At 44.0% G+C, this 14,173-nt stretch overlaps 1 protein-coding gene across 1 annotated transcript; it reads left to right on the forward strand.

Annotated features, from left to right (window-relative positions):
- Positions 1–947: 947 nt before the first annotated feature.
- On the forward strand, positions 948–2,412 carry LOC115171616 (immediate early response gene 2 protein). The gene has a single exon (XM_029728592.1). The coding sequence runs from the start codon at positions 1,086–1,088 to the stop codon at positions 1,659–1,661; it is 576 nt and encodes a 191-aa protein (XP_029584452.1). The 5' UTR covers positions 948–1,085; the 3' UTR covers positions 1,662–2,412.
- The last annotated feature ends 11,761 nt before the right edge of the window (positions 2,413–14,173 follow it).

A 14,173-nucleotide genomic window follows, 5' to 3' on the forward strand; every position in this document is an offset into this window, starting at 1 on the left:
AATCCCTAATGATTCGCACTTTATTTGGCCAATGGAAGCAAGGGTCTCCTAGGCGCGTCACAGGTTTTCCACTGCAGCGCGCGCGCCTCGGTTACCCGTCGGATGTACTTTATATGGGCATCTGTCGATAACCCCTGAAAAACAGCCCCCATCTGAGTAATGTTATAGTAATGTGAAGCAAGAAAAACATGAAGATTCAAGAGTAATTTATCAACACAGCTTTTCTCAGAAGAAAATCATTATATAATGGCTTTGATTGGTGGTCTTGACCTGATACCAGTAGCTAAATATAAGGCTATTGAGGCATGGCTGTTAGCCTTTAAGCCATATCATTTTTGTTCAAAGGATTAATTAAAAAAATTGGAACAGTCTCAAATGCACATTTTTTATTTAACCTTTAATTAGCCTACAGGCTAATCTATTTTGCAAGAGAGACATGTTCAAGAAAGCAGTAGTCCACTTACACAAGAAAACAAAATGCAATTCCCTTCCACTTAATAATAGATGCCACACACACACACACACACACACACACACACACACACACACACACACACACACACACACACACAATTAGCCTAGCGATAGTAAGAAAATGCAACAACTAAATGACACCGATATTTTATGAATTTCATTGGTTTCTCGGGTTTCTGTTTTTTCATTAGCCTAGTATAAAGTGTATGACCTGTTGACAGTAGTCAGATTTGCGTTGATATTCGGTTGTTCAAATTACACAATTATGCAAACAAATGTGGTACAAATAAACACAGCCTAAACACAACCTACACATGTGTCTAGTCATAAATAGTAGTCTACATATAGTGTAGGAGACTACTACACGTTATCCGCAGCTCTTGTGGGGCTTTTGGCATAGGAGGAGCTCATGGAGGAACGTACACCTCTCAGATGACAGCGAGCCACTGACGTCAGTGAAGTTATAATAAAGCGGGTTGTACAGGCACGTTCATGTCTGTATGTGTGTGAAGTTTGGAGAATCTAGGCCCTAACGGTAAAGGAAGGTCCAAAGTTGGGGCAATCAAATTTACGAGTCTTTAAACGTCTTAAGATCAATAATAAGCAACAACATGGAGGTCAGCGCTGAGGCCAAGAGGATTATGGTCCACGCTCTAGGCAAACTATACAGCTCGCGCGCCCAGCGCGGGGGACACCGTCTCCACCGGAGTCTGCTGCTCACGCTCGTAATGCAGTCCGCCCGGGATATCTACCACGCATCGCAGGCCAGTTGTGAAACCACGACAGCAGCAGAGCCGGTCCAGCAAGAGTCACCGATGGAGGAAACAACTGGAGACCCTTTGGAGAGGGGGGTTTCCTCGTCTCTGTCTGGACTACCCGCGACCCCCCAGCCCCAGGAGAGTGCCTCATCCTCCGAGGACGGAACGAGCTCACACCCGCTGCTCTGCAGTGTAACAGCAGGTAGAGAAGACAAGGAGAACCGGGGCCCTTCGAGGCCTGACCGCCAGGAAGACGCCAGGAAGAGACGCGGCAATGCGGCCTCAGAGCCCGACTTCCTCCCCTGCAAGAAAGAGAAAATTGAGCAAGGGAGAAATACCGTCATACGGAGCTCTGTGAACTGCTACCGTGTCAGTGAGGACTCACTGGCCTCATCGGTGCCCATGTTAAGAGCCATTGCAGCGTTTTGAAGGGACAATGAAGAGTTTGCTTTGATTTGGGTTCATAAATATAATTTTGTGACCGAGCAGGAGGAATGCGCCATGGGCAAAACTATCCGGGTATGAGCCGGGTAGAGAGAGAGAGGAGGCCGCATATGCGTTCAGACACTATAAAACGCTGTGGTCTCTAATGTTGGAAACGGGGCTGTCCCGGGAACTCACTGGAGATTCCTCCGAAACTTGGAGCTTGTTTTGTGAAAGAAGTGACTGATCGTTACCGTAAAAGAGTTCCTGTTCTGCCGCTGTGACTTTCCCCGCTGGCTGTGCGCCAAAGGAGTGAGACGGAAGAACTTTGTTTGGTCTAATTATTTCTAGGGCTGGGCCTGGTGGAAAAGGACTGAATACAATACACGGCACAAGCCTAAACCGACTGAATAGTGCTGGTTTCACGGACTTTTATAGCCTACACGTGCGCCATGATGCTGAAAATACTAGACCAACTATTTACTAATAATCACTGTTGTGGGCCCCAGTAATCTAAACATTTGACCTATTACATAAATTGATCCATTAAATGTTCTGAATGTTCTACCTGTATGATACATTCAAATGAATATTTTGTTAATTTGGAATTGTACGTTAATTGGTTAAACTGTGGAACTTTTCTTCCATACGAACCAAAATGAATTGTATCGACACTGATAACCAAAACTGTGAAACAAACCATTCCAATGACACTACCTCAGTTTTATTTATTAAAACGTTTTATAATGAACTTGAACCTTGTCTCGTTTCCTTTTAACTTGTTGTAGCCTTGTGGAAACTATTCATCATGACATGGGTGCCCACTGGGCTGGTTGAATCAACGTTGTTTCCACTTCATTTCAACCCCTAAAAATCTGTTTTAACGTGGAAGACTGATTGGATTGTTTTTCACACAACGTTTAAAATAAATCCTGATGACATGGTCACATTTTTGTTGAATTCACGTTAGGGAGGAAGGGAGGAAACGGCAATGGGTGTGATGAGTCGGAAGCACGCTGTGTCATCGCTATTATCTCGCTCGCTCGCTCGCTCGCACACACACACACACACACACACACACACACACACACACAATGGTTATATTTCCAGGAGGTTACGCTGTTGTAAAGAAAGAGACGCAGGACAAACACTATTTTCCCGAACATCAAATTACGCACGGAATGGGTACAATGTATCACTTTTGTTGTTAACCTCGGGAAAATTGAGAGAGAGGGTCTATTGTGCCACCCTGACAGCTGTGGAGTACGGTCAGACATGGGACACTGTTCTCCCAGTGGCATGCAGGGACATCGGCCTGACGACCCCAATCACAATCTGGGCATGACTCTGCACGACTGGCCCATGTATCTGGACCAAGATTCGGGTCGGATAACCAGACAAAAATACAGTGTGAAACGGCAATAAGGGGTTGCCTGGAGCTGCTTTCATGAGGGTTTACAAATTGGTGTTTGTTTTTGCGCTGTTGGGGGCCGATTCCGAACCAAGTTAAGCGCATGTAAATAGAAAGTAATGTCCTTTGTATGCACTCATTTCTCTATGCTTATTTTTTTATTTTATTTTTTATTTTCACCTTTATTTAACCAGGTAGGCAAGTTGAGAACAAGTTCTCATTTACAACTGCGACCTGGCCAAGTTAAAGCAAAGCAGTTCGACACATATAACAACACAGAGTTACACATGGAGTAAAACAAACATACAGTTAATAATACAGTAGAAAAATAAATCTATATACAATGTGAGCAAATGAGGTGAGATAAGGGAGGTAAAGGCAATAAATAGGCCATGGTGGCGAAGTAAATACAATATAGCAATTAAAATACTGGAATGGTAATTTTGACAATAGATGAGTGTGCAAGTAGAAATACTGGGGTGCAAAGGAGCAAAATAAATAAATACAGTAGGGGAAGAGGTAGTTGTTTGGGCTATTTATAAATGGGCTATGTACAGGTGCAGTGATCTGTGAGCTACTCTGACAGCTGGTGCTTAAAGCTAGTGAGGGATATGTGTTTCCAGTTTCAGAGAATTTTGTAGTTCGTTCCAGTCATTGGCAGCAGAGAACTGGAAGGAGAGGCGGCCAAAGGAGGAATTGGCTTTGGGGGTGACAATTGAGATATACCTGCTGGAACGTGTGCTACGGGTGGGTGCAGCTATGGTGACCAGCGAGCAGAGATAAGGCGGGACTTTACCTAGCAGGGTCTTGTAGATGACCTGGAGCCAGTGGGTTTGGCGACGAGTATGAAGCGAGGGCCAGCCAACGAGAGCGTACAGGTCACAGTGGTGGGTAGTATATGGGGCTTTGGTGACAAAACGGATGGCACTGTGATAGACTGCATCCAATTTGTTGAGTAGGGTGTTGAAGGCTATTTTGTAAATGACATCGCCAAAGTCAAGGATCGGTAAGATGGTCAGTTTTATGAGGGTAGGTTTGGCAGCATGAGTGAAGGATGCTTTGTTGCGAAATAGGAAGACAATTCTAGATTTAACTTTGGATTGGAGATGTTTTATGTGAGTCTGGAAGGAGAGTTTACAGTCTAACCAGACACCTAGGTATTTGTAGTTGTCCACATATTCTAAGTCAGAACCGTCCAGAGTAGTGATGTTGGACGGGCGGGCAGGTGCAGGCAGCGATCAGTTGAAGAGCATGCATTTAGTTTTACTTGTATTTAAGAGCAGTTGTAGGCCACGGAAGGAGAGTTGTATGGCATTGAAGCTCGTCTGGAGGGTTGTTAACACAGTGTCCAAAGATGGGCCAGAAGTATACAGAATGGTGTCGTCTGCGTAGAGGTGGATCAGAGACTCACCAGCAGCAAGAGCGACATCATTGATATGTACAGAGAAGAGAGTCGGCCCAAGAATTGAACCCTGTGGCACCCCCATAGAGACTGCCAGAGGCCCGAACAACAGGCCCTCAGATTTGACACACTGAACTCTGTCGGAGAAGTAGTTGGTGAACCATTCGAGGCAATCATTTGAGAAACCAAGGCTGTTGAGTCTGCCGATGAGGATGTGGTGATTGACAGTCGAAAGCCTTGGCCAGGTCAATGAATACGGCTGCACAGTACTGTTTCTTATCGATGGCGGTTAAGATATCGTTTAGGACCTTGAGCGTGGCTGAGGTGCACCCATGACCAGCTCTGAAACCCGATTGCATAGTGGAGAAGGTACGGTGGGATTCGAAATGGTCGGTGATCTGTTTGTTAACTTGGCTTTCGAAGACTTTAGAAAGGCAGGGTAGGATAGATATAGGTCTGTAGCAGTTTGGGTCAAGAGTATCCCCCCATTTGAAGAGGGGTATGACCGCAGCTGCTTTCCAATCTTTGGGAATCTTAGATGACACGAAAGAGAGGTTGAACAGGCTAGATAATTTTAGAAAGAAAGGGTCCAGATTGTCTATTATTCTTACTTTGATTTGAATGAGAATATCACCTGCAATTCATTCAGGGTGGAGATGTAAGAAATGAAGGTGTGGTGGAGGTGTGTTTGCAGATATGCTGTATTATGACCTTCACTAATTCCCTCATAATTCCACCACTTTTATGTGCGAGGAAACCATGAATAAAGTTGAGCAAACTTGCTGGTTCCAAGTGTAAAAACCTCTACTTTCTTTGTGAAGGAAAAGCAGCCAACAAGTGCTCATCATACAGTTGAAGCCAGAAAATGATGTCATGGCTTTAGAAGCTTCTGACAGGCCTATTGACATCATTTGAGTCAATAGGGGGTGTACCTGTGAATGTATTTCAAGGCCTACCTTTCAACTCAGTGCTTCTTTGCTTGACATCATGGGAAAATCAAAAGAAATCAGCCAAGACCTCAGAAAAAAAATTCATCCTTGGGAGCAATTTCCAAATGCCTGAAGGTACCACGTTCATCTGTACAAACAATAGTACGCAAGTATAAACACCATAGGACCACACAGCCGTCATACCGCTCAGGAAGGAGATGCGTTCTGTCTCCTAGATATTAATGTATTTAGGTGCGAAAAGTGCAAATCAACCCCAGAACAACAGCAAAGGACCCTGTGAAGATGCTGGAGGAAACAGGTACAAAAGTATCTATAACCACAGCAAAACGAGTCCTATATCGACATAACCTGAAAGGCCGCTCAGCAAGAAAGAAGCTACTGCTCAAAAACCGCCATAAAAAAGCCAGACTACGGTTTGCAACTGCACATGGGGATAAAGATCATACTTTTTGGAGAAATGTCCTCTGGTCTGATGAAACAAAAATAGAACTGTTTGGCCATAATGACCATCGTAATGTTTGGAGGAAAAAGGGGGAGGCTTGCAAGCCGAAGAACACCATCCCAATTGTGAAGCTCGGTTGCATCATGTTGTGGGGGTGCTTTGCTGCAGGAGGGACTGGTGCACTTCACAAAATAGATGACATCATGAGGTAGAAAAATTATGTGGATATCTTGAAGCAACATCTGAAGACATCAGTCGGGCAGTTAAAGCTTGGTCGCAAATGGGTCTTCCAAATGGACAATGACCACAAACATACTTCCAAAGTTGTGGCAAAATGGCTTAAGGACAACAAAGGCAAGGTATTGGAGTGGCCATCACAAAGCCCTGACCTCAATCCTATAGAACATTTGTTGGCAGAATTGAAAAAGCGTGTGCAAGCAAGGAGGCCTACAAACCTGACTCAGTTACTCCAGCTCTGTCAGGAGGAATGTGCAAAGCTTGTGGAAGGCTACCCGAAACATTTGACCCAAGTTAAACAATTTAAAGGCAATGCTACCAAATACGAATTGACTGTATGTAAACTTCTGACCCACTGGGAATGTGATGAAATAATTAAAAGCTGAAATAAATCACTCTCTCTACTATTATTCTGACATTTCACATTCTTAAAATAAAATGGTGATCCTAACTGACCTAAGACAGGGAATTTCTACTAGGATTAAATGTCAGGAATTGTGAAAAACTGAGTTTAAATGTATTTGGCTGAAGTACATGTAAACTTCCGACTTCAACTGTATGTGGGAACTCCTTCAACACTGTCGGAAAAACATTCCTCATGAAGCTGGTTGAGAGAATGCCTAGAGTGTACAAAGCTGTCATCAAGGAAAAAGGTGACTACTTTGAAGATTCTGAAAATTTAAAATTGATTTTGATTTGTTTTGCACTTTTTTGCTTACTATATGATTCCATATGTGTTATTTTATAGTGCTGATTGTCTTCACTATTATTCTACAATGTAGAAATTAGTAAAAATAAAGAAATACCTTTGAATGAATAGGTGTGTCCAAACGTTTGAATGGTACTGTATGTAAATAAGTTATTTCTGTTTCTTATTTGTAATACATTTGCACACTTTTCTAAAAACCTGTTTTTGCTTTGTCATTATGGGGTATTGTGTGTAAATTGATGAGGGACATTTTTGGGGAAAAAGGGATGGGTCTGAATACATTACAAATGCAGTGTCATAGCTGTTGATAAAAGCTAGTTAAATGAGTAATCCGTTTGGAGAAGGGATTGCAATTAAAAAAAGCAATTGGTTTTGATTATTTTTCCTTGTGATCCTTGGAGGCAAATGTGAAACCAGTCATATGGAAGCAAACTGAAAATCATAGCAACATGACATGCATTGTTGCCCCTGTGACATTATTAAAAAATCTATGTTTTAATTGTGTGCCCTCATTATTTGCATTGATGAAATTTGGAGACACAAACTATAGGCTTCTGTAGGGCTTGACCAACCGAGTTGATGTTTGTGCTTTAGAATGTTTTAATTATATGCCAAGGCTTTTCTCTGTTTTATTTTGCAATTTTTATCATGTTAGACATTAGCCACGATCGGGAGCCACCTTCAGTAATACCCACATACATTTATAACTGTCACTTTAGTGTTTGTTTTCTTCAATTTGTAGCTTACATTTCACATAATTCCATATGCAGTTCCATGATTCCTGAGGATTATAGGACTATCGTTCAACCCTTATTGTACACTTGTTTCCACCTTCTAATATCTCATGGTTTGAACTTGGATATGACAACTTTCAGGATGAATCAAACCAATGTATTTTGATTAATCAATATATTTCATGAGTAAAGGCTCTCCTAACCCTAAAATTTGCCCAAATAATCTACAAGATCAGAGTATTTTGAAATCTACCAGTTGCTGAAACAGAGTCAAATATGCATATACAGTATTTGGTGGGTTTCTTTCATTGATCCCTATATTCTGAACCCGTTGTATTCTATTCTCAATCTATTCTAGTGAGTCAGTTGACAAAATTCTAATTAAAGGTACACCGTATTTAAAGGGATGGCTTAAGATAAATGTACTGATAACACTATTGAATGAAAACTCCACGAGAAAATCTGTTTGCAAGCAAGTGGGAGGGTTTTCAGAGGTTGAATTGACGTTTTTGGATTTTTGAGGAATTTGTAATTCGCGCCACGCCTATCATTTGATATTGGAGCAGGTGTTCCGCTAGTGGAACGTCTAGATGTAAGAGGTTAAGCTCAGGCCCCTGGGTCTGAATGCCGCCCTGTGCAACTGTGTCCTGGACTTCTTGACGGGTCGCCCCCAAGTGTTGAAGATAGGGAAACAACACCTCCACTTCGCTGATCCTCAACACAGGGGCCCCATAAGGGTGCGTGCTCAGCCCCCTCCTATACTCCCTGTTAACCCATTACTGCGTGGCCATGCACGCCTCCAACTCAATCATCAAGTTTGCAGACAACACAACAGTAGTAGGCCTGATTACCAACAATGACTAGACAGCCTACAGGGAGGAGGTGAGGGCCCTGGCGGAGTTGTGCCAGGAAAATAATCTCTCCCTCAACGTCAAGAAAATGAAGGAGATGATCATGGACTTCAGGAAACAGCAGAGGGAGCACGCCCCTATCCACATCGACGGGACCGCAGTGGAGAAGGTGGAAAGCTTCAAGTTCCTCGGTGTACACATCACTGACAATCTGAAATGGTCCACCAACATAGACAGTGTGGTGAAGTAGGCACAACAGCGCCTCTTCAACCTCAGGAGGCTGAAGAAATTTGCTTTGGCCCCTAAGACCCTCACAAACTTTACAGATGCACAATTGAGAGCATCCTGTCGGGCTGTATCACCGACTGGTACGACAACTTCACCGCCCGCAACCGCAGTGCTCTCCAGAGGGTGGTGCTGTCTGCCCAACACATCACTGGGGGAACACTACCTGCAGCATCCGATATCACAGGAAGGCCAAAAAGATCATCAAGGATATCAGCCACCTCGCCTCCCGAGTAGAACAACGGTCTCAGGCACTGCATCGCAGTGCTAGAGGCATCACTCCAGATCCGGGTTCGATCCCGGGCTGTGTCGCAGACGGCCGGGATCAGGAGACCCATGAGGCGGTGCACAATTGGCCCAGTGTCGTCCGGGTTAGGGGAGAGTTTGGCCTGCTGGGATGTCCTTGTCCCATCACGCTCTAGCGACTCCTTGTGGCGGCCGGGTGCATGCACGTTGACTTCGGTCGACAGCTGTAAGGTGTTTCCTCCTACACATTGGTGCGGCTGGCTTCCGGGTTGACCGAGCAGTGTGTCAAGAAGCAGTGCGGCTTGGCGGGGTCGTGTTTCAAGGGACGCATGGCTCTCAACCTTTGCCTCTCCCGAGTCCGTATGGGAGTTGCAGCAATGGGACTAGACTGTAACTATGAATTGAATATCACGAAATTGGGGAGAAAAGGGGTAAAAAGTACAACAAATTAAAAAGGACATCAACCACCTGAGCCACGGCCTGTTCTATCTTAAGGCCATGAGACTGTTAAATAGCCATCACTAGCCGGTTACCACCCGGTTACTCAACCCTGCACCTTTGAGAATGGCGCCGGAGGGGATGGGTGCCGTTTTACGTGCTCCTAACCAACTGTGCTATTTTGTCCATTTTTTTATGTTGTTTGTAACTTCTTTTTAAACTTTTTGTACATAATATTGCTGCTACCGTCACTTATGACCAAAAATAACTTCTGAACATCAGAACAGCGATTACACACCTCGAACTGGACAAAGATTTTTTCTTTAACCTCTCTAGGGTAGGGGGCAGTATTTTCACATCCTGATAAAAAACGTACCGATTTAATCTGGTTATTACTACTGCCCAGAAACTAGAATATGCATATAGTTGTTTGATTTGGATAGAAAACACCCTAAAGTTTCTAAAACTGTTTGAATGGTGTCTGTGAGTATAACAGAACTCATATGGCAGGCCAAAACCTGAGAAGATTCTGTACAGGAAGTGCCCTCTCTGACCATTTCTTGGCCTTCTATACCATCTTTATCGAAAACAGAGGATCTCTGCTGTAACGTGACATTTTCTAAGGCTCCCATAGGCTCTCAGAAGGCGCCAAAACGTTGAATGATGACTTTGCAGCCCCTGGCTGAAAAACAGTAGCGCATTTGGATAGTGGTCGATCTGAGAACAATGAGACGGGCGCGCGCGTGCACGTGAAGAGTCCATTTTACATTTTCAGTCTTTGAACGAAAAAGACGTCTCCCGGTCGGAATATTATCGCTATTTTACGAGAAAAATCGCATAAAAATTGATTTTAAACAGCGTTTGACATGCTTCGAAGTACGGTAATGGAATATTGTGACATTTTTTGTCACGACATGCGTCTGCGCGTCACCATTCGGATAGTGTCTTGAACACAAGAACAAAACAGAGGATATTTGAACATAACTATGGATTATTTTGAACCAAAACAACATTTGTGGATGAAGTAGAAGTCCTGGGAGTGCATTCTGACGAAGAACAGCAAAGGTAATCCAATTTTTCTTATAGTAATTCTGAGTTTAGTGAACGCCAAACTTGGTGGGTGTCAAATTAGCTAGCCCGTGATGGCGAGCTATCTACTCAGAATATTGCAAAATGTGCTTTTGCCGAAAAGCTATTTTAAAATCTGACACCGCGATTGCATAAAGGAGTTCTGTATCTATAATTCTTAAAATAATTGTTATGTTTTTTGTGAACGTTTATCGTGAGTAATTTAGTAAATTCATCGGAAGTTTGCGGTATGTTTGCTAGTTCTGAACGTCACATGCTAATGTAAAAAGCTGGTTTTTGATATAAATATGAACTTGATTGAACAAAACATGCATGTATTGTATAACATAATGTCCTAGGAGTGTCATCTGATGAAGATCATCAAAGGTTAGTGCTGCATTTAGCTGTGGTTTTGGTTTTTGTGACATTATATGCTAGCTTGAAAAATGGGTGTGTGATTATTTCTGGCTGGGTACTCTCCTGACATAATCTAATGTTTTGCTTTCGTTGTAAAGCCTTTTTGAAATCGGACAATGTGGTTAGATTAACGAGAGTCTTGTCTTTAAAATTGTGTAAAATAGTCATATGTTTGAGAAATTGAAGTAATAGCATTTCTAAGGTATTTGAATATCGCGCCACTCGATTCCACTGGCTGTTGACTAGGTGGGACGATTTCGTCCCACATACCCTAGACAGGTTAACCAGTCCGACGGAAGGATATACTGCTTTCTCTGGAACGGGCCCAAATCCCCATCATTTGCGTGAAGAAAAGACGGAGAAAAAGGGTGCGGAGATCGGACTGCCTTCTGAAAATTCATAGGCGAGTGAGTTAACCCCCTCTACCATTAGTCCTATTAGCCAACGTGCAATCATTGGATAGCTAAATGGATGAGCTCCGATCAAGGATATCCGACCAACGGGACATTAAAAACTGTAATATCCTATGTTTCACCGAGTCGTAGCTGAACGACGACATGGATAACATACAGCTGGCTGGGTTTTCCATCCATCAGCAAGATAGAACAGATGTCTCCGGTGAGACAAGGGGTGGCGGTCTGTGTCTATTTGTAAATAACAGCTGGTGCACGAAATCTAATATTTAAATACAGTATCTCATGATAAGCTGTCGACCACGCTATTTACCAAGAGAGTTTTCATCTATATTTTTCTTAGCTGTCTATTTACCACCACAAACCGATGCTGGCACTAAGACGGCACTCAACGAGCTGTATAGGGCCATAAGATAACAGAAAAATTCTCATCCAGAGGCAGCGCTCCTAGTGGCCGGGGACTTTAATGCAGGTAAGCTTAAATCCGTTTTACCTCATTTCCACCAGCATTTTAAATGTGCAACCAGAGGGAAACAACTCTGTACCAACTTTACTCCACACACGCCCTCCATTTAGCAAATCTGACCATAACTCTATCCTCCTGATTCCTGCTTACAAGCAAAAAGTAAAGCAGGAAAGACCAGTGACTCGCTGAATAAGGAAATGGACAGAGGACGCAGATACTAAGCTACAGGACTGTTTTGCTAGTACAGACTGGAATATGTTCCGGGATTCTTCCGATGGCATTGAGGAGTACACCACATCAGTCACTGGCTTCATCAATAAGTACATCGATGACGTCGTCCCCACAGTGACCGTACGTACATACCATGGATTACAGGCAACATCCGCAATGAGCTAAAGGACAGAGCTGCCGCTTTCAAGGAGATGGACTCTAACACGGACGCTAATAAGAAATCCCTCTATGCCCTCAGACAAAACATCAAACAGGCAAAGTGTCAATATAGGACTAAGATTGAATCGTACTACACCGGCTCCGATGCTCGTCGGATGTGGCAGTGCTTGCAAACTATTAGGGACTACAAAGGGAAGCACAGCCGCAAGCTGCCCAGTGACACGAGCCTACCCTACCCTATCCTACCAGATGAGCTAAATATCTTCCGTGCTCACTTCGAGGCAAGCAACACTGAAACATGCATGCATGAGAGCATCAGCTGTTCCGGACGACTGTGTGATCACGATCTCCGTAGCCGATGTGAGTAAGACCTTTAAACAGGTCAATATTCACAAGGTCCCAGGGCCAGACGGATTTCCAGGACATGTGCGCTGACCATCTATCAAATGTCTTCAACATTTTCAACCTGTCCCTGACCGAGTCTGTAATACCAACATGTTTCAAGCAGACGACCATAGTCCCTGTGCCCAAGAACATCAAGGTAACCTGCCTAAATGACTACCGACCTGTAGCACTCACGTCTGTAGCCATGAAGTGCTTTGAAAGGCTGGTCATGGCTCACATCAACTCCATTATCCCAGAAACCCTAGACCCACTCCAATTTGGATACCGCCCCACCAGATCCACAGATGATGCAATCTCTATTGAATTCTACACTGCCCTTTCCCACCTGGACAATAGGAACACCTACGTGAGGATGCTATTCATTCACTACAGCTCAGCGTTCAACACCATAGTGCCCTCAAAGCTCATTACTAAGCTAAGGACCCTTGGACAAACACCTCCCTCTGTAACTGCATCCTGAACCTCTTGACGGGCTGTCCCCAGGTGGTAAGGGTAGGTAACAACACATCTGCCATGCTGATCCTCAACACAGGGGCCCCTCAAGGGTGCATGCTCAGTCCCCTCCTGTACTTCCTGTTCACCCATGACTGCATGGCCAAGCATGTCTCCAACACCATCATTAAGTTTGCCGATGACACAACAGTGGTAGGCCTGATCACTGACAATGATGAGACAGCCAATAGGGAGGTCAGAGACCTGGCAGAATGATGCCAGGATAACAAGCTCTCCCTCAACGTGATCAAGACAAAGTAGATAATTGTGGACTACAGAAAAAGGAGGACCGAGCATGCCCCCATTCTCATCGACGGGGCTGTAGTGGAGCAGGTTGAGAGCTTCAAGTTCCTTGGTGTCCACATCACCAACAAACTATCATGGTCCAAACACACCAAGACAGTCGTGAAGAGGGCAGGACAATTCCTATTCCCCCTCAGGAGACTGAAAAGATTTGGCATGGGTCCTCAGATCCTCAAAATGTTCTACATCTGCACCATCGAGAGCATCCTGACTGGTTGCATCACCTCCTGGTATGGCAACTGCTCGGCCTCCATCTACAAGGCACTACAGAGCGTAATATGTATGGCCCAGTACATCACTGGGGCCAAGCTTCCTGCCATCCAGGCCCTCTATACCAGGCGGTGTCAGAGGAAGGCCCAAAGAATTGCCAAAGACTCCAGCCATCCTAGTCATAGACTGTTCTCTCTGCTACTGCACGGCAAGCAGTACAAGTAGCGGCAAGTAGCGCCAAGTCTAGGTCAAAAAGGCTTCTTAACAGCTTCCCCCAAGCCATAAGACTCTTGAACAGTTAACATAAGACTCTTGAACAGTAAATCCAATGGCTACCCGGACTATTTGCATAGTCCCCACCCCACCCCCCATTTTTACGCTGCTGCTACTCTGTTTATTATCCATGCTTAGTCACTTTACCTCTACCTACATGTACATATTACCTCAATTACCTCGACTAACCGGTGCCCCTGCATATTGACTCTGTACCGGAACCTGCTGTATATAGCCTCGCTACTGTTATTTTATTGTTGCTCCTTAATAATTTTTTTGATTACATTTTATTTTTCTTCTTGAAACTGCATTTTTGGTTAATGGCTTGTAAGTAACCATTTCACTGTCATGTCTACACCTGTTGTATTCGGCGCAT

The sequence above is a fragment of the Salmo trutta genome, chromosome 32 (genome assembly GCF_901001165.1).
Source record: "Salmo trutta chromosome 32, fSalTru1.1, whole genome shotgun sequence".
Taxonomy (NCBI): domain Eukaryota; kingdom Metazoa; phylum Chordata; class Actinopteri; order Salmoniformes; family Salmonidae; genus Salmo; species Salmo trutta.

Bases quoted from the DNA above. Each gene is read 5' to 3' on its own strand.
- LOC115171616 (XM_029728592.1), top strand. From the start codon at position 1,086: ATGGAGGTCAGCGCTGAGGCCAAGAGGATTATGGTCCACGCTCTAGGC.